This window comes from Zeugodacus cucurbitae, chromosome 5 (genome assembly GCF_028554725.1).
Source record: "Zeugodacus cucurbitae isolate PBARC_wt_2022May chromosome 5, idZeuCucr1.2, whole genome shotgun sequence".
Classification (NCBI taxonomy): domain Eukaryota; kingdom Metazoa; phylum Arthropoda; class Insecta; order Diptera; family Tephritidae; genus Zeugodacus; species Zeugodacus cucurbitae.
In genome coordinates, this window is record NC_071670.1 from 13,012,030 (window position 1) to 13,036,730 (window position 24,701).

General features: G+C 34.1%; 2 protein-coding genes across 5 annotated transcripts in view; one reads left to right on the top strand and one right to left on the bottom strand.

Moving 5' to 3' along the window:
* LOC128919790 (putative uncharacterized protein DDB_G0285031) overlaps positions 1–18,210 on the top strand; it is a 207,870-nt gene extending 189,660 nt beyond the window's left edge. Inside the window, exon 6 of the mRNA XM_054231934.1 lies at positions 11,891–18,210. Within this exon, the coding sequence (XP_054087909.1) occupies positions 11,891–11,952 (62 nt within the window). The 3' untranslated portion in view covers positions 11,953–18,210. The remainder of the gene's footprint in view (positions 1–11,890) is intronic.
* LOC105218040 (putative GPI-anchor transamidase) overlaps positions 1–24,701 on the bottom strand; it is a 114,233-nt gene that overhangs the window by 307 nt on the left and 89,225 nt on the right. The window contains exon 3 of one of the 4 annotated variants that reach the window (XM_054231933.1): positions 5–8,167. The exons of the other annotated variants lie outside the window; for them this stretch is intronic. Within the exon in view, the coding sequence (XP_054087908.1) occupies positions 872–1,909 (1,038 nt within the window). The 5' untranslated portion in view covers positions 1,910–8,167 and the 3' untranslated portion in view covers positions 5–871. Of the gene's footprint in view, positions 1–4; positions 8,168–24,701 lie in introns of those variants that run through there. 4 annotated transcript variants of the gene reach the window in all.

Consider the following 24,701-nt stretch of genomic DNA (forward strand, 5'->3'; position numbering starts at 1 on the left):
AAATTAATAGAATACATAATGGATATTGCTATTGCAAAGAAGGAAAAAAATAAAACAACAAAGCTACATGAAATGTTGCTCAGCAAGTTCTTCGCTGAAAGGGAAATAATTTATAAACTAATAAATTTGAGCTAATATGTATTATGTAATGCATACTTTTGCATTCAGTCACGTCTGTTGCAAATCGAAATCAAATTCGAAATGTCGAAGATGGAGTTTACATAAGTTCGAAAGATAAACAATCGTATGCGAAATTATAAAAAAAAAAAATAATTTTATTGGATTAACGCCATTTTAACAAAAAAAATATTTATGAATTACAATTTTCGAATTTTCGAAATTTATGTTCGAAAATTACAAATGCTTCAGATGAATTTTACTTAGGTTTTTCAACGATCTTGTATACGATCTTGGCAATATATTCACTTAATTATCAGAGCGTATACGCAAATTAATTTTTTTCTCCATAAACAATTAAATTTATCACATAATGTGTCATAATATATATATTTTTTTATAAATTTAGAAGATTGTACATTGCTCATTTCAAAGGTTTCACGTATTTTTCAGATATCCTGATTTTACATTATATAATTAATTTTTATGAAAATACATTTTTAATATTTTCGAAGTTAATGTTAGAAAACTCAAAATATACTAAAACCATAAATATGACATATTTTCTGCACAAATATTGTTAGCAAACAATAATTAGCAACATAAAAGGCTTTCGAACTTCATGTTCGAAAATTCGAAATTCATCAAAACTATAAAAATTACATAATTTCTAAATACATATTGCTATTTAACAAAATAACAGCATAAAAAACGTTCGAACTTATATATATATATATTTGGCGTAGGAACCGCTTTAAGCGATTATAGCCGAATCCACCAGAGCGCGCCACTCATTCCTCCTTTTTGCTTTTTGGCGCCAACTGGAAACACCAAGTGAAGCCAGGTCACTTTGCACTTGGTCTTTCCACCGGAATGGAGGTCGTCCTCTTCCGCGGCTTCCTCCAGCGGGTACTGCATCGAATACTTTCAGAGCTGGAGTGTTTTCTTCCATCCGTACAACATGACCTAGCCAGCGTAGCCGCTGTCTTTTTATTCGCTGAACTATGTCAATGTCGTCGTATAAATCGTACAGCTCATCGTTCCATCGTCTGCGGTATTCGCCGTTGCCAATGTTTAGAGGACCATAAATCTTGCGCAAAACCTTTCTCTCGAAAACCCCAAGAGTCGTCTCATCGGATGTTGTCATCGTCCACGCTTCAGCGCCATACATCAGGACGGGAATAATGAGCGACTTATAGAGTTTGATTTTGGTTCGTCGAGAGAGGACTTTACTTTTCAATTGCCTACTCAGTCCAAAGTAGCACCTGTTGGCAAGAGTGATTCTGCGTTGGATTTCAAGGCTGACATTGTTGGTGTTGTTAATGCTGGTTCCCAGATAAACGAAATTATCTACAACTTCAAAGTTATGACTGTCAACAGTGACGTGGGAGCCAAGACGCGAGTGCGCTGACTGTTTGTTTGATGACAGGAGATATTTCGTCTTGTCCTCATTCACCACCAGACCCATACGCTTCGCTTCTTTATCTAGTCTGGAAAACGCAGAACAAACGGCGCGATTGTTGCTTCCGATGATATCAATATCATCGGCATACGCCAGGAGCTGTACACTCTTGTAGAAGATTGTACCCTCTCTATTTAGTTCTGCAGCTCGTATTATTTTTTCCAGCAATAGATTGAAGAAGTCGCACGATAGTGAGTCACCCTGTCTGAAGCCTCGTTTGGTATCGAACGGCTCGGAGAGGTCCTTCCCGATCCTGACGGAGCTTTTGGTGTTGCTCAACGTCAGCTTACATAGCCGTATTAGTTTCGCAGGGATACCAAATTCAGACATCGCGGTATAAAAGCAGCTCCTTTTCGTGCTTCGAATGCAGCTTTAAAATCGATAAAAAGATGGTGAGTATCGATTCTTCTCTCTCGGGTCTTTTCCAAGATTTGGCGCATGGTGAATATCTGGTCCATTGTGGATTTTCCAGGTCTAAAGCCACACTGATAAGGTCCAATCAGTTCGTTGACGGTGGGCTTTAGTCTTTCACACAATACGCTCGACAAAACCTTATATGCGATATTGAGGAGACTTATACCACTTTCGAACTTAATTATCGAAAATTCGAAATTCAGTAGTTTATAATTAATTCAATATATACATATTTATAATTTAATATTTTCTCCAAAAACTATTTGTGAATTAATTATTAAACATATTTTATGCTTCAGAATATTGAATACTACTACGAAAAATTCAAAGCAGAAATGCTATTTAGCCAGATCAAATGCATATAAATTAAGCAGCTGTCCTGAGGGCACAAAAACAAATTAATATTTGTTTACAATAAAAAAGCAAATAAACCAAATAAAAACGCACCGTAAAATTTTTATATACAAAATTTGTTTGAATACAAAAAAAAAATAATCGAAAACAAAAATAAACCCAAACAAAAATACTAATCATTTGACCTAAATTCAAAAAATCAACTGAAAAACTTAAGCACCACCGCTGCTGCTGATGATGATGATTGCGGCAACACGCTGATATTGCTAGGCAATGTTGTTGTTGAAAGCATATTCCTACCAAGTGCGAAACGATAAGATTAGAAAGAACTGCTCACGAAACGCTTGTTTCATTAGAATTGTAGAAAAAAAAGTTAAAAACAAATAAATGTTTGAATTCAACAGCAAAGCGTATGGAAAGAAACAAACATTTTCGAAATTTTATTTGCTTTTTCGATGCTTGTATGTGCATATGTTGTGGTACTTATGTAGCCCGAGTCAATTAGGCATCATTTTGACATACAAACATACAAGCATTAATATATACAGTTATACATACAAGGTGTATTCCTTTTTTTTTTGTTACCACTTTCCTCTGCTCTGATAGCGGGCAGCAGCGTATAAACAAAAGTAAACCTTCAACTTGATTAGTATCCAGGGATACCATTTACAGCGTTGATTGCGTATACGCGGTGTAGGCATAAAAGGCGAAATATGTATGCGAGTGCATGCGTTTTCGCTGATATACATATGTATATTTCCACATAAATATGTATTTTGAAGTAGTTTTTAGTAGACACAGCTGTTTATGTAGCATGAGCATATGAGACCTACATTCGAACATTATGAACACAGCGCATCTATGATATATGTACATATATATGTATGTATATGATAAATAAGTATATAGATACATGCATATATGTATGTTTGATGACTCAAAACATATGTCAAAGTCAATAGCACGCGCGATCGGTATTTGAAAGAAATGGGAACAGCTGAAAAGTGTGTGCGCTGAAAGTAGACTAGGGGCCAAAAGCAGAAAAATGAGAGGACAATATTTTTTTAGCAGCACACATATTTGGTTTTTAGAAAAGTTTAATTTCTTTAAGTGTTAATTGTTACAAACTCAAAAAATTAAAAAAAATGTATGTTCGAAAATTTCGAAGTTAAATTTTTAATTCAATTATATATATTAAAAGCGCAGCAAAAGTTAAATTAAAAAGAAAAAAATAAGAAAACGAGAAAAAAATTATTTTGTAATGGAATTTTTCATTATCGAAAATTTCGAAATTATATTTCGAGCCAAGTTATTGCATACAAGCAATATTTGGCGTAATTCAATATTTATATTTCACTAAAATATATTTATTTTTGCACAATTTTAATTTTCGAAAGTTTCGAAGTTAACTTTCGAACTTAATTTTTTAACATTTCTTATTGTGTACGCATCGCAAATATGTACTTATGTATGTTATTCATGGAAAATTCGGTAATCATAATCCATATTCGCCCAATTTATTTCCTATATATTCGAAATTGTCGAATTTTAATAGTAGGTCTACCGATGGTCTAAAATCAAACTTTGGCGGTTATGTGTAGCATTGCACATTGTACGACAATAGTACTTATCAGAGGATAACTAAATTGTATAAAAACCTATTTTTAGAAGCTACGGTCATGGTATTCGAAGATTCAAAATTCTTTAAAATTATTTGCGTTTCTCAAATATTTGTATGACTTTTAATTTTTTTAATTTTATGAAATATTGGGAATTTCGAATTTTTTGATATTAAAGTTCGAAAAATATTTAATTGCCGAAAATAAGTTTTTTGTTCATACTGAACATTATAAATTATAATTTTTTTAAATATTCGGAAATTTGTTCGTTTGAACGTAAATTTAAATTCTGATAACACAGTTTCAAATTAGCTATTCTTTATACGTTCTTTTTTTTACCACTTATACTTTCTATAGTCAAAAACATACATACATATGTATTTAACATTAAAAAATACATAAAACTTTATCAAATTTCTTTTATTACCTATTTTGTTTTAGTTTTTTTATTTTAAATTTTCGAACAAGCATTTTTTGCCTTCCTTCTATCTCCATTATTTTTATGTCCATTAATGCTTTTCTATCCCTAATATATGCCTTTGTTTATATTAAATACTTTGTCTGGCGCTTTTATTAACGAGCCTATGCTACCAACAACTACTAATGTGTATAATTTGTAGAAAATTAGGTTAATGGCTTTTGTGGGGTAAGTTTAAAAAAGGTGCTAAGCAACGTATTAAAAAAACTATATTTAGATAAGAAGAATTGGTATTTGTGTGAAGAATCAGTGTTTTGGATATAGTCTTCTCTTATCACACTTTCATTGAAAAAGCATTGTAAACACCATTACTTGGATGCTCTTGATTCGAAAATGGTTTCACAATTTCGCAAATACAAAATAAAAGCTTAAGAATTAATTTTAGTAAGCAAAACTAATTTTAACGATGCGAAAAATAGTTTTTTCTTTAATTTCGAATTTTCGAAATTAACTTCGAAAATTTTTTAGTATCAAATTATTAAAATTAGTCAACAAAAATTAATTTGTGGTATTCATTGTTAGAATTTTCAGTTTTAGTATCTTTATAATTAGCATTATTTCTTTCACTAAACTCCGAATAATCTTTAAATGCTTTAAAATCAGCCTTAAACGCGTGGTGTTTTATATAGAGGAAGTCGGTTTGTATGAAAGTATAGGAAGAAATTCCAGCATGTTGCAATCGACACTCTGCAAGAAAGTTTGGGATTCAGACAGCGCAGTGGGTGAGCGATTAATGCGTATATAGAGATGCATATAGAATGATTTCTATGAACATATGTATGTATATATTAATATGTATATGTATTTAGATATCCATGTGCATAGATCTGTATATACCCGCGCTTAAGTGATCAGTCAGCCAAACAACAACAACAAAAAATGTCAATAATTCTTCGTGTGAAGTGTCACATTTGGCCCAGTTTCATAGCAACATTTGTTGTTGTTCCCAACATATTATTGTTATTGTAATTGTTGAAGTGACTAGCGTTCAAATTCTACACTTTAGAACAATTTGTCATTTTGATGGCTATTTTTCGACAGAAAAAAAACAACAATAAAAACATTGGAAAAGTAAAATATAAATACACAACAATATGCTGTGTCGTGACTTTTTGGATATGCGTCGATTGCCTAATTCGACGTGAAATGCTCCACTTAAAGTGACAGCGTGCGGTGCTTTCATTCTGTTAATGCAGTCTAGAATGCTTTGGTCGCACTACTGTTGCTTTCTTTCACAAGCATATACATACTTACATATGTATATATTATATATAAGTAGCTGCAACAACTTTAGCTTTTATTGTTGTACTCATGATCTTGCTGTCACTCAACAACACCTTTATTTTCACAGTTTTTCCAACAATTTTCCAGTTTTTCTTAATTTTTTTTTTTGTGTTAAGAACTCTACGTTATCGTTCACACACGCTTATGGTTTGTTGTTGTTATTTTCCGTTTTTTTTATTTATTTTTATTCATTCTGGCTTTGGTTCCATCGCTTAAGCAGCTTTTCAAGTTCTTGGCAACTTTGCTCGTTGTCAGGCAGCAGCACGTTTTTGTAGCGCGCTCGTTATCTTCTCGTTGTTGTTGTATTTTTTGTTGTTGCTGTTGTTGCTGATCGCAGCATGCATACGCGTATTTGTGTTTGTATTTGTATTTCCCCCTTATTTGTTCTTGCTGCAAAAGCAAACTGTCAAAATTGACCCAGAAATGTGGAACGTAAATAAATAAACGAAAAAATATTGTTGTTGTTGTAAGCTGTTTTTGTTCTTTTTTCGGTTTTTTTTTTGCTTCAGCGTGTGGGCGAGCGCTCGTATTTAAGTGTTGCTGGTGTTGTAATTTTGTTCTACGCTGTAGTTCTGACTGTGTCTCCACATGCAGTCGCCCACCTTTGCTTTCTTTCGCTGCTGTTTTTTTCGTATTCTTCTTCTGCTTCGTCTTTATTTAGTCATCGCACCGCACACGAATATTCAGGTGTGCTTTAGAGAGTTTTTTCCCCATTTTTTCAGAAATCAATCTTATTTCGAAACGTTATTGAAATATTCACCGTAAAGCCATGACATCGATATTTTTTTCTGAAATATCTCTTTTTAATGGGTTTTGAGTTGTTTACGACGGCTGAAAGTATGTCAGCTGTGCCGAGTTATTGGTGGTCACAATGTAGCCGTATTAGTGTATTTTTCTTGGAATAGTTTCATCGGAAAAATTAGAAATATCCGCTACGGTCTTCACATTTGGAAGTGGATCCAAAATGTTTTTGACCCAAGATGCCTGTTTTCGGTGTTTTTAAGTTCACAAAGATCACTGAATATCCTTCTCAGATAGTCACTCTCCATAGAACACAATATTTGGATCACATACGGATGATCGGAACTTTTTTTTCATTACATTGGTGATGTTTCTTGTCTCCGAAGTCCTTGATAGTATTTCGGAACACAAACAATCAATCTTTTCAGTATAAAATATATAGATCAATAATCAGATAGTATCAATCTATATATTTTATACTGAATTAATTTTTAGAAAGTATAAATAACGAAAATCAAATAAGAAACAACGATGAATTTTGCGCGAAATATCATCTGAAAGAGACCTATGTTCTATTGATAATCTTTATTCGAAACATTTCGGAATTTTTTCGACAGTAAAGATATCTGTTTCGTACCGAAACTCCTTGGAACTCTTTTTTGATCAAAATTCGATTTTATTTTTAAAAACATTGGAAAAGATCGTGATCATCCAACTGGACGATATAAATTTTAGATAAAATAATGTGTTTTTCGTCTCAAAAGATCACGAATATTTAAGAATTTCCCTTTCATTGTTGTTATTTTCATAAGAAGCATTTTACCACTTAGCATCGTTTTAAGATCTGATAACAGGTAAAAGAGTTTCGTAGGATATGGTGAATCCGTGTCATTTGCCATAGATTCGCGACATTTTCTCTTTAGCCGTTTTCTGTCTTCTTACTTTCCAAAAACGCTTTATTATTTCAAAATAAAAATGCCTTTGTCAACTGACTGTTGTGTCATTTCAATCCTTGGATTCATTGCCTGAAGTCTAGACCGATGTCTGTCTATTTGAATCTAGAGTGAAATTGTGGAGCCGTGTCTTAAATATTTTTCCATCTTAAGTTCCTAAATTAAAGAACTAGTGCCTAAAGGTTCGATTGTCTCGAGTGGAGTTCGATATTACTTCGGTTTTTTCATATTCCTTTCGAACAAATTAATGCTGCGTCATGTTCTCTAATTTAAGGTTAGGTGACGTATTTCCAATGTTAAAATTCTGTTGAAAAGCAGGGTTGTATTTTCATAGGTTCTAAAGCAGCGAGAAAATGCTAATTCTCATGACTAATCATATTTGACATATTTCAAGCGTTTGGCTCTATTTCATTCTCGAACTCTTGCATTGGACATCTTGAGTATTCAACGTCTCTTGCGCTCTTTCAACTGCTTCCCCTGACCTCCCACAGAGGGGGGTAATGCATAGTGGCTTTTCTGTCATAAAAGTCGCATAAATGTAGCTTGATCTCCGTCGCATGTATCTTTGCTTATTTATTACAAATTACTTTTATGATTTCTCACTCGCGCTTATAAGATTTACTACGCACCTTTTCAATACCTGCTTTATTGGTGTTTTGACTCCGGCGGCTTTGTTGTCTAATATTGTTTATGCACAGCTATTCATTACTCTTTACTTGATTTAGCTGGTTTTAACGTCGATTTTCTATAAACAATTTCGCAAAAATATATATAAGAAATTTATTATAATTTTCAATGTCAAAGCTGTACCAATTAACATAACGGTATAGTAATGTGAAGTATTTCATTATATGTTATTTTGTTTTGTTCGCTTAGCAAATGGCTGGTCATAAATTATTGTGCGGCAGATGAGGAAGCGCAAAGCTATGTTTGTAGATACGCTTTGTGCGGAGAGAAGAGGTTTTGTTGAGATTGAGTGGGGTATAAGCGTGGCTTAATATGTGTAGCGCTGCTTGAGTTGGATTGAGCTTTAAAAGTAGACGCTCCTCTTTCATAGAAATTAAGGGCAGAACTATAAGTAATTGTTTTTCTTTCTTCCAAGACTTCGACTTAAATGATGTATTTCAAAAAAGAGTTCGGGAATAATATACTTGGATGGTATTCAAATTCAGTTTAGGTCTAACTAAGTCAGTTCGGGCCGATCTCCGCCTCGCGAATCTTTGCACAAGAGAAAGCTTGATTCTTTGAAATACAAAACATTTAGCTATGGACCCAGAGATCTCACAGCGGAAAAGCGTCCAGAACCTATCATATATTTGTTAAGGTTTGAGATACAAAACATTTAGCTATGGACCCAGAGATCTCACATCGAAAAAGTGTCCAGAACCTAACAGCTATTTGTTAAGGTATGAGATACAAAATTTAAGCTATGGACCCAGAGATCTCACATCGAATAAGCGTCCAGAACCTAACAGCTATTTGTTAAGGTTGTTTTTTGGATTCCAGCCAACTCGCCCGGTAACATGAAAGTATAAAATCCCTTGTGTTTCAGTTGAAAAGATACATTTAGCGATCTCACGTCGGTATTACCAATCTTGATTGACGTTCATCCATAAAATTTCATAAAAAAATGAACTGATATTATCAGGTCCTTAAGCAATGCTGATCAAGAATGTGTGTAGCCAATATTTATTTCCTTTGGCTAGACTTTAAGCAAACCCTACTTATAATAAATGTTTGTATTCAATATGTGAGATCGAAAAGCTGAAGTGAGTTAGATCTAGATAACCAGCATGTCTTAAATGTACAATCGATCTGCGAAAAACCAAAGACTATCAGTTCAAATGCGGTTTCTTACTTCGACAAGATTTCTGAAACTGTAAAAAGAGATGCATAAATAGTACGAAAAAGTCGTTGAACCTTATAGGTCTATGTCGTATGCAGCTAGAGAGTTTACAGTGCAAGCAAGAGATAAGAGATCGATTTACCGATCGAACTGTCAATATAAATTCTAAACTCTTAAGAGTTCGACGAACTTTGACCTTCTTGGCGTTCCCAGTTTTACAACGATCAAGCAGGAACTGAAGCCTCGAAACCAAATATGGAAATTCTACACTAAATCTTTAGTTATGGACTTTTACAGATATCTGTTTGTGTAGATCATGCTAAGTCTTCTATTTAACACGGACAATCCACATTTAGCTCTTACCTAACCGAATTGGCCACCTGCAACAATCACAGCGATTGCAGATAAGGCCATGAAAACCATTAGCGCAGCGACAACCTTGAAATTTACCATAACAACATAAACCATGCATACATATACATACATACATTTGTACACATGTATTTGTAATAATGCTTTTATATGCTCAGCGTGATTGGCGACAAAATAACGGCAATAAAAGCCGCACCCTGTATATTAAAATTGTAATAAAAATCATTTCAACCGTTTAATGCTTGACGCCCTTTTAGTTTTCTTACAACACTTGCTGGTCGTTGTTATTATTGTTGTTGCGTCGAATGGTTGTTGTCAAGCATGTTTGCAAATCTGCATACGATGTACCGTTATTCGTGCTAATCGACAACTAATTAAGGATTAGCATGCATAGCCACCCGCTAAGAACGTGCACAGCGCCACAAGTGCAGTAGTCTAACTATAAATAACAACAAAACAACAACAATAGCAGCAGCAACAGTCAATCAGTCTATCACAAAGTCGACATCGCGATCGAATGTTGCCGATTGGCGCGCAGCGCGCACCTGTTTTGTTGTTATGGCCAAGCCGGTTGCATGACGCGCATTCTCGTACTAACAAGAATTATTCTATGCTTGCGCTCACCCGCGCCCGCATATGTTAAGGCGCTTGCGCACAAGTTGACTTTATGCGCTGTTACTAGACGCGCTGTTGTTGTTGTTTGGTTGGTGGTCAACGCCGACAGTATCCTTGGACTTGGCTGCTAATTTATTTTTTATGGCTAACATCACAAACAGCCGCTATTTCAATTCCACTAGCGGCGCGCGCGCCACACGCACACACACACATGCATTCATATACATTAGTATGGTACGCGGCCGCTGCGGCTGTCACATGCAATTTGTTGTTGTCAGCTTAGTTGCCACTTTGGTATGCAACCTTCAGCGCGCGCCGTGTGTTGTTGCTGTAAGCGCGCGCTCGCCTTCTAGCACAGCATGCGTTTTTGTTGTTTTCGTTTGTTGTTTCTTTTTTGCTTTGCCAACTTGTCTACTAGACTTCTAAGAATTTCCATAATTTTTTTTTTGCATTTTATTTACTTGTTCGCAACGGTTTTATTCGATTTTCTACTTTTAATCGCTTGGCGCGCTCTCTCCCAGCCGTCACACAACTACAAGTACGCTATCACACGTTTCTACACTATTTCGCCAAGCGCACGGTTAATTGCGTCGCGCAAAAGTTAATATTTTCCATTTAGCATTCGCGCATGCGCATACTAAACGCTGCGCTATCGATTCGCAAGCCGGCTAGCATTGTTGTTATTTTAGCTCGCAAAGCTTCTGATTGTTGATTGTTGTTTTAACTGCTGTGCTTTCATTGCGCTCGCTCTCTTGCACTCTAATAAACACTCTCTCTCTCTCTCTCTCTCTCTCTCTATCGTATATGTGTCTTTCTTTATGGCATATTTCTCGCCTCAACACAAAATGCGTCTATCGCTATTTTCACATCATTTAAACGCGGCTTTCCATTAACTTAACTGGTGAATTTCTTGCATGCACTTTCGCACGCATCGCGTCTGATTTGTTTTTTTTTTTGCGTATTTCGTATTTCGTTTTTCGCGCGTTCGTGTTGTTGTTTGTAAACAAAGGGTGTGTATTTTGGTGTTTTCAAAAAGTGATCTGTGTTTTAAAAAATAATTCTTCCTCGTCTATCTGATCGCTAAAACCTGGTTCGCGCGAAGTTGTTTGTGTTATCAACTCGTTTCAAGGAAGGTCGTTTCAATTACCTTCAGCTAAATTAGATATATTCGGATTCTTTGAAGACGTACTAATCCCACGATCTCTCGCTATAAATCATTCTCGACTGGGTGTTATCATTGCAAAAGAACATCGTATATCATACAAAAACCTCAAGGTCAGCAGCATCTCTCCAACCCAGAAAAGGTTTTATAACATACATAAGTGGTTTTAGGGATGCTAGAGAGCTCTTGATGATAGATAGTAGAGCTCTTGCTACCGGTGAACGATTCCAGTTCCTTCAGAAGGTTAGCAAAAACGAAGAAATTTTCAAGGCGTTTGGTACATAACGCATACATTCCACGACTCCACATTTCTTTTTTTCTTTCTCCAAAGTTTTAATTTTCTTGTAACAACCTTTCCAAAACACACTATATTTCGAGTAATTTTTACTTCCTCCCACAAGAGTTCAGAACCTTGTCTAATTCAATTTTATTATTCTAAAAAAACTAAATCTACAATCTTTCTTTTTTTACAGGCCTTTTGGGTAATGACGCGGGCATTTCTTTTGCAGCGTTGGATTTTCTTTTTATAAGGTAAGTCACTGTATAATTTTTCTTAAGCGCAATACAAATATCTGTTTGAGTCGTCACTTGTGCTTAGCTTTTTTAAATTTTATTGAAATCTATGTTGGCAAACCTAAAAAAAATGTCGTCTGATTTAGAACATTCTTAAAAACATTGAAGCGTCTGTTTGAGTCATCAATTATGCTTCTACTTGAATTGCTCTTGATTGCTTTGCAAATATTTTCGCCATATGCAGTTTTATTTAAACCCTTCTATTCGGTTGACATTTTCTTAAATTATGTTGGTAATCTAGTTTTCTTAAAATTGTTTTTGTCTTTTTACTCTATACTGTTGTCAACTCTGTTCAATGCTATCTGTAAGATTTTTGTTAAAATTTTCGTTTCCATTAAACTAAATAATTGTTTATAAATTATATGTACTTAATTTCCCACCAATGGCAACCCTAACTTAACAAATTTCGATTAAATTTAAACAAAAATGATTTCAAACTATTAGGTCTACAACTAACCGTATCCGAAAGCATTCGATGAGCTTCAGCCGCATTTTTCTTGGAATTAAGAAAGAAAAGCAAAATTTCCCGCAAATGTCGAGAATTCGGCTCAAAAAGTGGCATTTTCAGTTGAAAATAAGTTTGGGCTGCAAACAGATCTCTACAAATCTTTTGTTGGGTTAATGTTGACACAAATGTCCGAGATCGATATAAAAAAAAAATTATAAAATCGATCAGTGCTTCACCCTAGAGACGGCGGAAGCAAAGTTGTAGACCTAGACTTTAAATCGGGGTAAATCATATTTATACTGCAAATCTTTCCTTTGATCATTTTCACTTAGATTTTTAAATGTTTAAACTGTTAAATAAACTCGAAATTATAAAATGAAGTGTATTTTCGACCACATGCTTGTAGTAAAAAATATAGTTTAATATTTAAAATATTTTAAAGCAATTAAAAAATTTAATAATCTGGCAACACTGTTTTTTGGTTTGTAATTTATTTATTATATATTATAATATAAAAAAATATATATTCTATTTTTTCAAAAAATGTGCTCCACATTCATTTTCATTTATCAAGTTTAAATGCTTGATACCCCCAATTGTTCAGACTTCTATTTTGCTTTCCTAAGCAATTTTATTATTTTTTTACTAGAGTTCTTTCGTAAAAATATGTGTTAATAGTTGACTTGACAATCCAACTGTTAAGTATATGTGTGAAAGCGATAGATAGAGTATTGCAATCTACTATAGATATTATATTTCCCTCAGCGACTGCTTGTAATTCTCAACCAGTTTAAAAAAAAACTTTATGGATTTTAGTTCACTATACTTCTCTCCATACTTAATTATTTACATATATACGATTAATTCTATAAAATAAAATATCTAAATATTCCATGTGGGTGTCTGTCTCACTAGTAAGGTGTAACCACTGTCAGACTTCATAAATAAATAAACAAATAAATACCTTTCACAATACTCACTGTCTACAATCTACAACTATTACAGTTGCGTAAGCGGAAGCATTTGTTTTTGCTAAATACTTGTTTTTGTTGTTGTTTTAATTGTTTATGTTGTTGCAATTTTATGCATTTGTGGACGCCATACGGCGACTAACGAAATTTGCATTTCAGCGGTGAAGAGTGAAAAAAAATTATGGATTATGTGAAACATAAAATCTCGAGGTTTACAATCGCTTCGAGTAAGAAGCATATGGGGTAATAAAAAATGCAGTTTGAAAATATAAACGCTAATAATAATACTTGGAGGTGATGCATATAGGAGATACTTATGTGTGAGATTTAATCAACTACATATGTACATATACTTGAGTACATTTTACATATATTATATTATATACATTTTATATATGTAGGTACAAAAAACATGTACATATATAAATACATCTATATACTTTTATGTATGTATGTATATATATTTATTTATATAAGTACAAATCTAGCTAATCAGTTCTGTCTCAATTCTGAAGAAAATTGCTTCAATCGCAATGTAAACATGGAATAATAACTCATATGTGAGTGTGTATGTGCATTATAAATATCCAATAACGGTGTAATACAACATTGTCGTTTAAAGTTAATTGTTATTAGATTGTTTTGCGATTGCTTTCGCTCAATTACATGAGTTTCATCGACTTAGGGAGGTGCCTTGAATGACATGAACATATGTGCAAAAACAGTTCTTTATGAGATGTATTAATGGATATGTATTAGTATGTCTGGTGCGTATAGACTATTTGAGAACAACTTACTAATAAAAGTAGAAAAAAATATTATCAGATTATTTAAAAATAAAATAAATAAATAAAGAAAAATATATTTAGTTATTAAAAAAAGTAAAAAAAAAAATCTGAAAATATAAGCTGCATATTTTGAAAAAGAATAAAAAATCATATTAAAAAATAAATTTAAAAAAGATTGTCTCTAGATTTTAATATCAAAATATCGAAAGAACGTAACGGAAAAAAAAAAACTTGAAATTTTTTGGAATTGAAAAAATTAAAAAAAAAAAGATAATTAGTTATGAATAAAAATTCTAAAATAAAAACTATTTTCGAAAAAAAAAAATTTAAATATTGTTTAAGTTATTTAAACATTATTAAAAAAAATTAATATTAAAAACTAAATTTAAAAAATCGTGCATTTCTAGATTTTAATAACAAAATATTTTCGAAACAGATTCCAAAAATATCAAATGTTGGATTAAAAAAATTCTTGACATTAAAAATAAATTTAAAAACAAGTAAGGAAAGGCTAAGTTCTGGTGCAACCGAACATTTTATACTCTCGCAATTTAATGATGCAATTTTATAAAGATAACACAATTCGACCCATTTATTCGGCATAAAGTCCAATGGAATAACGAAAAACATCATAAATAGTATATGGGGACTGAGGTAATTCCTGATTTCACTCGTTTTCACCACCAACATACACCGTATCGGAGACTACAAGCTAACTTAATTTGGCTAAGATATTTCACATATTAACTGTTCATCATATTTTTAAAAATCCTATAATTAGGTATATATAATTAGGTATAAACCAGTTTTGGTACAGAGACAAACTGTTATAAGAAAAAAATTCCCTCTGAATTACATTAAAATATTTGAGAGATTTGCCTATATATTCGGTGAAAAATTACCCTTAGGCACTCAGTGCTTCATGTTCGATATCAGGATCCTTGAAAAGTCATTGTCCGATTTTGACAATTTTTCCACAAGTGATGTCACGGCTCAAATATTTTTGTAAAGTTTTATTCCGCTATCTTCATTGGTTCCTAATGTATATATTATAAAGTAAACGAATCAGATGGAATTCAAAATTGAGTTATATGGAAAGTAGGCGTGGTTGTGAATCTATTTCGCCCATTCCATCCGTGTCATCAGGGTGTCAAGAAAGTGTTATATACCCAATTTCATTGAAATCGGTCAAGTAGTTCCTGAGGTATGGTTTTTGAACCATAAGTGGGCGACGCCAAGCCCATTTCCCATTTTGTAAAAAAATCTGAGTGCAGCTTCTATCTGCCATTGCTTATGTGAAATTTAGTGTTTCTGACGTTTTTCCTTAGCGAGTTAACCCACTTTTAGTAATTTTCAACCTAACCTTTGTATGGGAGGTGGGCGTGGTTATTTTCCGATTTTTTAATTTTTGGACTGTATAAGGAAATGGCTAAAAGAAACGACTGCAGACAGTTTGGTTCATACAGTTTTTTGGTTTGAAAGATATATAAAAAAAACTATTTGGGAGCGGAGTCACGCCCACTTAAAAAAAAATTACATCCAAATGTGCCCCTCCCTAATGCGATTCTCTGTACCAAATTTTATTTTCATAACGTTATTTATAGCTTAGTTATGATACTGTATAGGGTTTCGCCATTTTGTGGGCGTGGCAATGGTCCGATTCCAACCTTCTCAGGGTGGCAAGGAATATGTGTTCCAAGTTTCATTAAGATATAACCCCATATCTAACTCTTATTTCTTGGTGACACAAACAACCGTTATATGAACAAAACTATAATACTCTATTTAGCAACTTTGATGCGAGAGTATAATTATACAACGTTACAATCGAAAAATCTACCAAACTACCAACTTCAAAAAACAGTTTACGTTTTTTTTTTTTTTTAATTTTTAAAATTATTATCTTATTTTCAATCGTCTATCAAAATTTTGTGGCGACCCTTCCATTAAAGATCCCATGGTATTTTCGCTTTCATCAGCATCACGCAAATTAATTGAATTTGAAATTGAAAATAAACAGAATTACAGAAATAATAGAGGAAGGAAAAAATTTCCACAATTTTTTTTTTTAATTCATTATTGAAATTCGAAAAATTTTCTAAACTGGAAAATCAAAATCAGATATTCAAAATAAAATTTCCCATTATTCTACTTTTTTCTGGCATCCCTTTCGATCAAGTCGTCTTCCTCCTCCAAAAATTTGTATCTAGGCTGTAGTATAAACATGAAAAATAGAACCGAAAATCTAACCAGCTGTAAATATTTATTAAACCAATAGTCCAAATCAATTCAGGCAATAAAATTTTAGGTGATCCACATAATTTAAATTGAGTTTGTCAAATTCACTGACGAGCATTAAAAATTATACAAGTTAAAACAAGCTGCCTTTTTAATTTTAAACAATAATGATTTACAAGTACAAATCTAAATATGAGCTGGTGATATTGGAAATGTAATTATACGAGTATTGCGAGTAGGCGTACGTATTGTGCGATTCTTACTTCATTGAACTTGGTTGAGATCAAGATGTTTCAGAGATTTCATATTTTACCGTCATCCTGATTTTGTAAATGGTTTCTCTGAAACTGCCACTGAAAAAAATATATTTTCAAAGTCCAGAATGCCTATCATGGCCTTTAGAATATTCTTTAAGGACGTATTATTCAGCAAGACATTCACCTTACTTTCTTAATCAGCAGCAGATATGTCAATATTGCCTCTGGTATCATCAATTTTGCACTTGACTTCTACATCACCATGACTTTTTCGACCAACTTTTGTTGTACGATTGGTTTTATTTTTCGATATCTCCTCTCCCCGCCAACCACACTTTTCTTACGCATTTAAATTATTCTGCATTGCTGCTGTGTAAATAATTCGATTATCTGTTTCGCTCTTATTGCACTTAGTACATATTTCGATTTGCAACGTTCTGCTCGTACGCATTTTCGAGCTCCTCCATTTCTGGGTCAAACTCATACAATGGTCGTTGTACTCGACGGTGTCGTCTACGGTGCGCTTGCCGCCACTACACATCACATCACCCGCTCCCCCAGAGCAACGTAAACGGTTGCAAGTGAGCAGTAGCAAGTTCCTGCATTGCCTTGTTGTTGGCACCCCCAACAATTGCTGCTAACCGCTCTCCCAACAACCAACTAAAGTGAATCGCCAGCAATGCTGATAACAATAGCACTGCAGCCGAACACCTCCTCCTAGCTTCTCTCTATGCTATTAACTTGCTCTCAATAAATACTCGTGGCTCCCACTCACTCACTCATTTATTGATTGCCTGTGGTCTCTCACGCTCTTTAGCTGTTCTTTTTATTAATAGCGTTAATGTCGCTTTTGCATTACGTTATCGTTGAAAATAAAAGTGCATTTGTTGCGCCCCCATTTTCAAGCGCCTGCCCCTGTCCAACCTCTTTGGCGCTTGAGCGCTTTAGCTAGCAAAAACAATGCAATCGTCACTATCTTCGTGCGCACGTATTAGTCGTGATGTCGAGTATTCGTACGACGGCTGTTCGGTGTGTCTTACAGTGGGTAGGTTTCGGTAAAAAGTGGCACAAAAATTTTATAGAAAAAATTTGAAATGGGAAAAATAAATTATAAACGAAATTCAAAGAATCATATTTGCATTTATGATTTTGAATAGAGTGGACAATGGGTTGGTTTCATCAAAAAGTGGCACACATTTTTTGGAAAACAGTCGAAAATCGCAAATTATTATGAAATTACAATTTTTATTATTCATTGAAAATTTAAAATTTAAATATGAATAAATATCAGAATATAAAGAATAAATATTCGTTTAAAAGAATTTATGATTTCAATTAAAATGGGCTGTTTCCAACAAAATGTGGCAAACAGTTTTGGTTTTTTTTATGAAAATCTTAGAATACGGATATTATAATAAAAATGTAATTTTTTATAATTTTCGGTAAAGTAAACAGTGGATTAGTTTGGGCAAAAATTACACATCAATATAAATCAAAATAAATATCAAAAATTTGAACTAAAATAAATTTAAAGTACAACATTGTAGTTTATTAGGATTTATTAATAGTGTTATTATCAAACATTGTATCAAAAATAAAATATTTTGGAAATCATTGTTTTAATTTTATTCGTATGAAAATCTTAATGTGTCACAATTTATTGATACATATTTATTTGTTTCTAAGATTTTGCCAAAAAGTTCGAAATATAAAAAGTTAAGCACTTTCGAATAAGTCAAGGACATACATTTTGTTTCTACTATGAACTTTTTCGTATTATCAACAATTTGTGTCTTTATTGTTATTATTATTGTTTTCAAATTTTTATTGAATTTGCTTTTAATTTTTTTTTTATTTTTATTAAACTATTTTTAATTTTTGTTTAATAATTACTTCTTCATATTTACTTATTTTTATATTTATTATTAATTATTTTAACTTTAAATTGACTTTGAATATTTTTATCCATGAAACTCAACCATTTTGTCCCACAGTAACACACACGAATTGTAAATGCTCGTTCGTTTCCATTTGGCAGCTAACTGTGCGCTCTTCTAGTGCAACATGTCGTGCTCGTGGATACACTTCAACATTTGCCTGTCCAACAACAACAACTGCAAAGCGTTCACAAATGAATTCGTCATATGTAATTTATAAGCGCTTGGCAGACGTTTGTGTATTGTTGCTATTATCAGTAAGGTTGATAAAGTTGCTATTGTTTTTGTTGCAGTGTAAATAGGCAGCGCAACAAAATATTGACACAGGCAATCGTAGCGTTGTTGTTACTATTATATTTATAATTCCACTAATTGTCGAGGGTTTTTTGATGCTTTTGTTGACGCTTTATATTATGTAAACCTTACTAGGTGCCTAAGGCTTATTAGTTTATTGTCATACATATATTTACTGCTTACGACTAACGTCCATTGACTTTGAGGTTAATATTTCTAAGTCTCATAAAACAGCTTTTGCTGAAAGCTGACATTTTTATGAAGTTCTTACTGACGCTCGATAGAAGGAAATGTAGGAACATGGTCAGCGTCTGGTGGCGGCGAGCGCCTACAAAGTGGGGCTGACAGAAAGCGAAGAATGCAGGAAATGTCAGGAGCAAGGTACCAGAGAAACAATAGCTGCCATCGATTGGTCACTTCTCTGCTCGCTATCTTTGGGCGCTGCTCGCCTGTCAAAAATTTTACATGTGAAAGCAACAACAAAGATATCTAGTTGAATTCGTGCTGGAGAGTATGCGAATACCTCATTAAAATTTCAATAGTCGCTTGCAGTGCTACCATGTTTTGATTTACTCATTTTAGAACCATTTTACTATTGTGAACGGCTCAAAACACAAATTACTGTCAAAATAATAAAAATTGTTATACACAAATTTGAAATTGAAAAGTGCAGGTGAAGATAAATCGTTAGTATTTTGGTATTGAATTTATTAAATAAAAAACTTTAATAAAAATTAAATTTGTTGCAGAAATCGTTAGACATAGACGGTGGTTGAAGAGTTCAGTGCGACCAAGTATATACAATTCGAATTCAGTGCTGCCAGTTTGTATGGAAATTTGGAAAGTTTGTTCGATTAGCTTGTCTATAGCAGTTAGCCAATCGATGACAGCTAATGGAACATCTCTTATGTGCTTGTCCTGCAGTGTCAAGTCAACGGCTTCAGCACTTGGTGACTTCACAGTACGATAATCTGGAAGAGATATCGTTAGTGAAACCAAACCTTTTGAAATTCGTGTCAAGCGCAGGCATACTAAAGGATGACTACGTGACGGCATTCCATCCATTCCTATCCATCTGATATCGCAAAGGACCCAACATCGGTCTATGTGAGGCTCATTGGCCTACCAGATTAACCTACTCTAACCTAACCTTTGATGAATCTTTGTGGGTCCTATACCCTATCCTTCAGTCGTTCCAACTAATATTCAGTAGTTGAAACATACCGTCCACTCTCTTTCACACATTTTCCATGAGCCCCTTGTTGTTCACTCTTGATAATTTTTTTGATCCTTAAAAATATTATACTCCCATTCCATGAAACTGATCAATAAATTAGCCAATTCCAAGTCAACTCAATCGTATTTATGTTTAATTTGCATTATTAATTCTATAATCCACAATAAACGAGTTCGATTTCCCAGTTGGCAAAGTATCGTTTTTTCGATAATAGTGCTTTATCGATTTCCATGCTTACCTTTTCACTATATGTATATTTCCTGATTTCGTTTTCTTCTGTATTTCGAATGTTTATTTTTTATTTAATTATTACTCGTTTAATTGTATATTGTACGTCTTCGATACGCCACTCATTGCTCGCTAGTCAAGAGTTCTACTCTCTTATAAAAACAAATTACAAGCGTAAGCAAATATAATTTTTTTCATTACAAGAGAGTATGTGGTAAATGGCATACATAATTAGTATGTTATTCTTTTTTAATTATACCAGTTAGCATATGTGATTTATAGTTATACTTTCAAATTTAAGTGATTCACTTGTTTTATTAATTTTATTTATAATTTCAAAATTAATTTGTGATATATTATTTAGATTTTTTAAATGTTTTATTTTTTATGTATTATTTTAATTTTATTTTTGTTTAATTTGGTTTAATTTGCTTTTACGAGTACAGTTTAATAAATATTATTTAATTAATTATTTTAATTTAATTTATATTTATTTGGATTACTTATTATTTATTTTAATTTAATTTCATTTATTTTATTTATTTTAATTGAAGTGAATTGAATTTATTTTATTTTCATTATTTAATTTAATTATAAAATTTATTTCAATTTATTTTTTTGTTTTAATTGTTAATTTTGATTTTTTTAATTATAAATTAATTAAATTTTATTTTAATATATTTTATTTAATTATTTTAACTTTAATCTTTGTTGATTTTTTATTAGTTTTTATATTTTCTATTTTATTAATATTTTCTTATTTATTTTTAAATATTTTTTTGGTGCAATTTTATTCAATTTTAATTTATTTTATTTAATTATTTTAATTTAAATATTCTTGATTTCATTTATTTTATTTACATATTTTTTCAATTGCATCTAATTTTTTTATTTAATTTTCTCACACCAACTTCCAATGCATTTATTCATCACACACTTTGCCATTATTTAGATTTGTTTATTTTCAATTTGATTTCAATTGCAAATTTTGTTTTTGCCATTGCTTTTGCAATATTGCCTTCAAAAATGCTACTGCACTTTCGGACTAATTGTCATCTTGACATTTTCAACACTACGCCGTTCGACACTTCACACACACACCTCGGCACCCGCCACGGCAGCCACAAGCGTCATACATGCACACTCACACACACGAACGAATCAGCACGGCAGCCACGTGCATTCTCGCGCTTGCATTTGCCTGCTTGCGCCTTGGTCCGCCCTCTATTTCTATGGCTAATGCGAAGCGAGTAAGCGTCAGTCGCTGCCGCTGCCGCTGCTATCTATGCAATATTATGTTGATATTATAATTGTTGTTGCTATTGCTGCTGCTATTCTATGGTGTTGTATTATTTGCTAGTGTTTTTGTTGTTCTGTTTATGAATATTTCTATCAACATTCGCCGCCGTCTATCTTCTATCTATAAACTAAATAATGCGCTTGTCAGTGTGTATGTTTATATATGTGTGTATGTGTGTATGTATGTAATAAGCATGTTCGTTTGTTACATTCGCTCGCCAGTTTGTTCGTTAGGTCGTTCGTTGTATTTCAATGAATTTCAAGGATTTGTGGAAAAGTGTTGTTGAACCGAGCTTTGTTGTTGCAGTTTCTATGCAGTTTTTGTGTCTATGCACATATGTTTGTATATATATAGATACAAATATACAAATTCAACCTCGTAGTGCAATGTGCAATGTGGTGCAATTGCGACGTGACAGAGTTGCCAACGAACGCAATACGTTGGCGGGTGAGCATTAGAAAAAGCTTAGATTGCTTGGCGTTAGAGTTCAGTGGTTCGAAATCGATCTTCATGTAAAAGGTATTCAATGAAGATCTACATAGGTCCAACAACCGTATTCATTGAAAGCTTGGATCAATGGCAATCCTGGCGATCCTGTTAAGAGCTATTTGGGACCGGTGAACTATATAAATTTATCCGGACCACGGGTGGGTTCAGAGAGTTCATAATAGTGTGAGGAGATTACAGTTCCGGTGATTTCACAATGGGCCTACTAGAGGCTTAGGTGCGTAGGTAGACTTCAACTAAACCTAACCAAACCTTAGCTTCAGCGGAACTTTTTTCTCCTTGTAGTGTTTGATAATACATTTTAGTGCCTTAATCGTTGAATATTCTGTTTAGATTTACCAAGATTAGTGATCCAAGAATTATATTAAATAGTTATTTCTATTAAGAGATGTACAGTACTGATCCGGATCTTGGAGAGCTGTTGTCAACAAAGGTTCAAGAAACGGTAGTAGAACCATCTAGATGGCTCTGTGATAGATTTTCAATACTATTATACTAGATCGGAAGTTAAATAGAATTGCAATTACATTCAATAAAGGTCGAGATCCAAAAATAACTTTTAAAAACAGACCTATGCGTTTTCTATCAAAAGCTACTTAAAAATAAATGGAACACCAAATCTTTACTAGATCCAGATCCGTTTATGCATTTGGTCAAAAGTGAGTTCTAATCGTGGTCTTTTTAATCAAACTCAATCAAGATTCAGAGAGATGGAGATCGTTCCAAAATATCGGACAATTTAGATCTCTCAAAGTCGTTGGGAATAAAGATATCAAAGCTCAAGGACCTTATCACAATAAGTAGCACGATGAGGATTTCAGAAAATTGCTTGAGTTGAGTTGAGGTTACAGAAAAAGTGCTAAGGAAACACTTCGTGTTCTGAAAACTGAAAGTTTTGTGACTAAGATGGCTTGTAGATAATCAATTGAAGAAAAATGCTTTCGAAGCTAACGAGCTTTCCAGAGCAACTTTATCAGAGAACACGATTAAGCTTGTTATAAAAGCTGCATAGGTCTTCAAAGTATCTGAAATATCGAATTCAACTACATTTTCTTCAATGGCGATAACTCTACTACTGCCTTCCTTAGTGCCACTCATACCACAAAAACAACTGATTAACGGAACTTACAGCGTCTCGAACGACTTTTCGTCTCTACCACTAATGTAGCAAGCGAAAAATGTATGTCACCCTTTTCTGCTGAGCAGCGACATACACTTTCACTGCAAAGCAAATGTGATAAACAACAATAAACCGCAATAACAGCAGCAACAACAATAATACCAGATAGAAATGCAATATGAAAGTATGAAATGGAAGCGTACATAGAGTGTCGAGCAAACGTAGCAAGTAGTACATACGAAAAACACATTTGTAGCTCAAGGATAAGCGGCCCATAACGTACACCTGACCTTCCAGAGTGCATTCACACACTTTCTACGCGGACGACGGCAATGGCGGGGAGCCGACAATGGACGAGCCGAGCAGCGAATGCAAAAAAGGGCCGCCAGGCAGCAATGTGAAAGCGTCGGGCAAGCGCAGCATTTTAGGCAGTCAGCAGTGAGTGAGAGTGAGAGTGACATAAGCGTTTAGCTGGCAGAGGAGCGGGGGACAAAGAACGCGGGAGAGTAAGGATGACAGGAAGCCAACGAACGACCGAGCTGCTACTGCTGCTGCTGTGCTATGTTAGCAGCGTTGAGACGCAACGGCAGACGATTTTGGGTAAAAGTGCGAATGCGGACCATAATAGCAACAAACACGTTAACGGTAAATACGACCACAATGGCAACACTGCATTTCGTGCAGCAACAACAACAACGACAAGTAGCCAACGTTTTTGAGTAGGCAGTCGATGCACGCGCGCCGCATGAAGTTCGATGGGGAGGGGGGTGTGCAGCTGAGCGCTGCGTACGGGTCGACTTGTTGTTGGCCGACTGGCCGAGAGCGCCGTAACGCGCGCGCCAAGAGTACGGAGACGTTGACGAGCTGAGCCGAATTGAGGCGCTGTCGATGTCGTTTGTGCAGCCAGTGACGCTAGCAGCGACGTCGTCTTCGACTGCAATGCTGTGCGAAAATTGAGCACAGCCTACAGCAGCAACAAAAACACAAGCGCATATACGCGTTGCTCGCTGTGTGTCGTTACAAATTTGTTGTTCAGAATTTCGGCAGCGCACCTGTGGCGGCGGCGGCGTCGACGGCCGCACTGACAACTCAAAAGTGGCGCATAGTAGTATTCGTAGTAGTAGAATGCATTGTGACTGCTACGCAACGCAGTGTTGTTGTTGGTTAAGAAGCAGGTTTTTTTGAGCCCCCAAAAAGCGTGCGCTCGCACTGACCGCACAACAGCTGAGTGCAGCGCGAAAAGGTAGCAGAAAAGTGGCACAAAAGGTAGTAGCGTCAGCAGCCACCTACTCGCTCGCCACAGCTGCAGAGTGTCAGAACATGTTGCTGCTGCTTCTGCTGTTTGCGGCTGCTCTTGCTAAGCAACAACAAGCAGCTGCTGCCGCT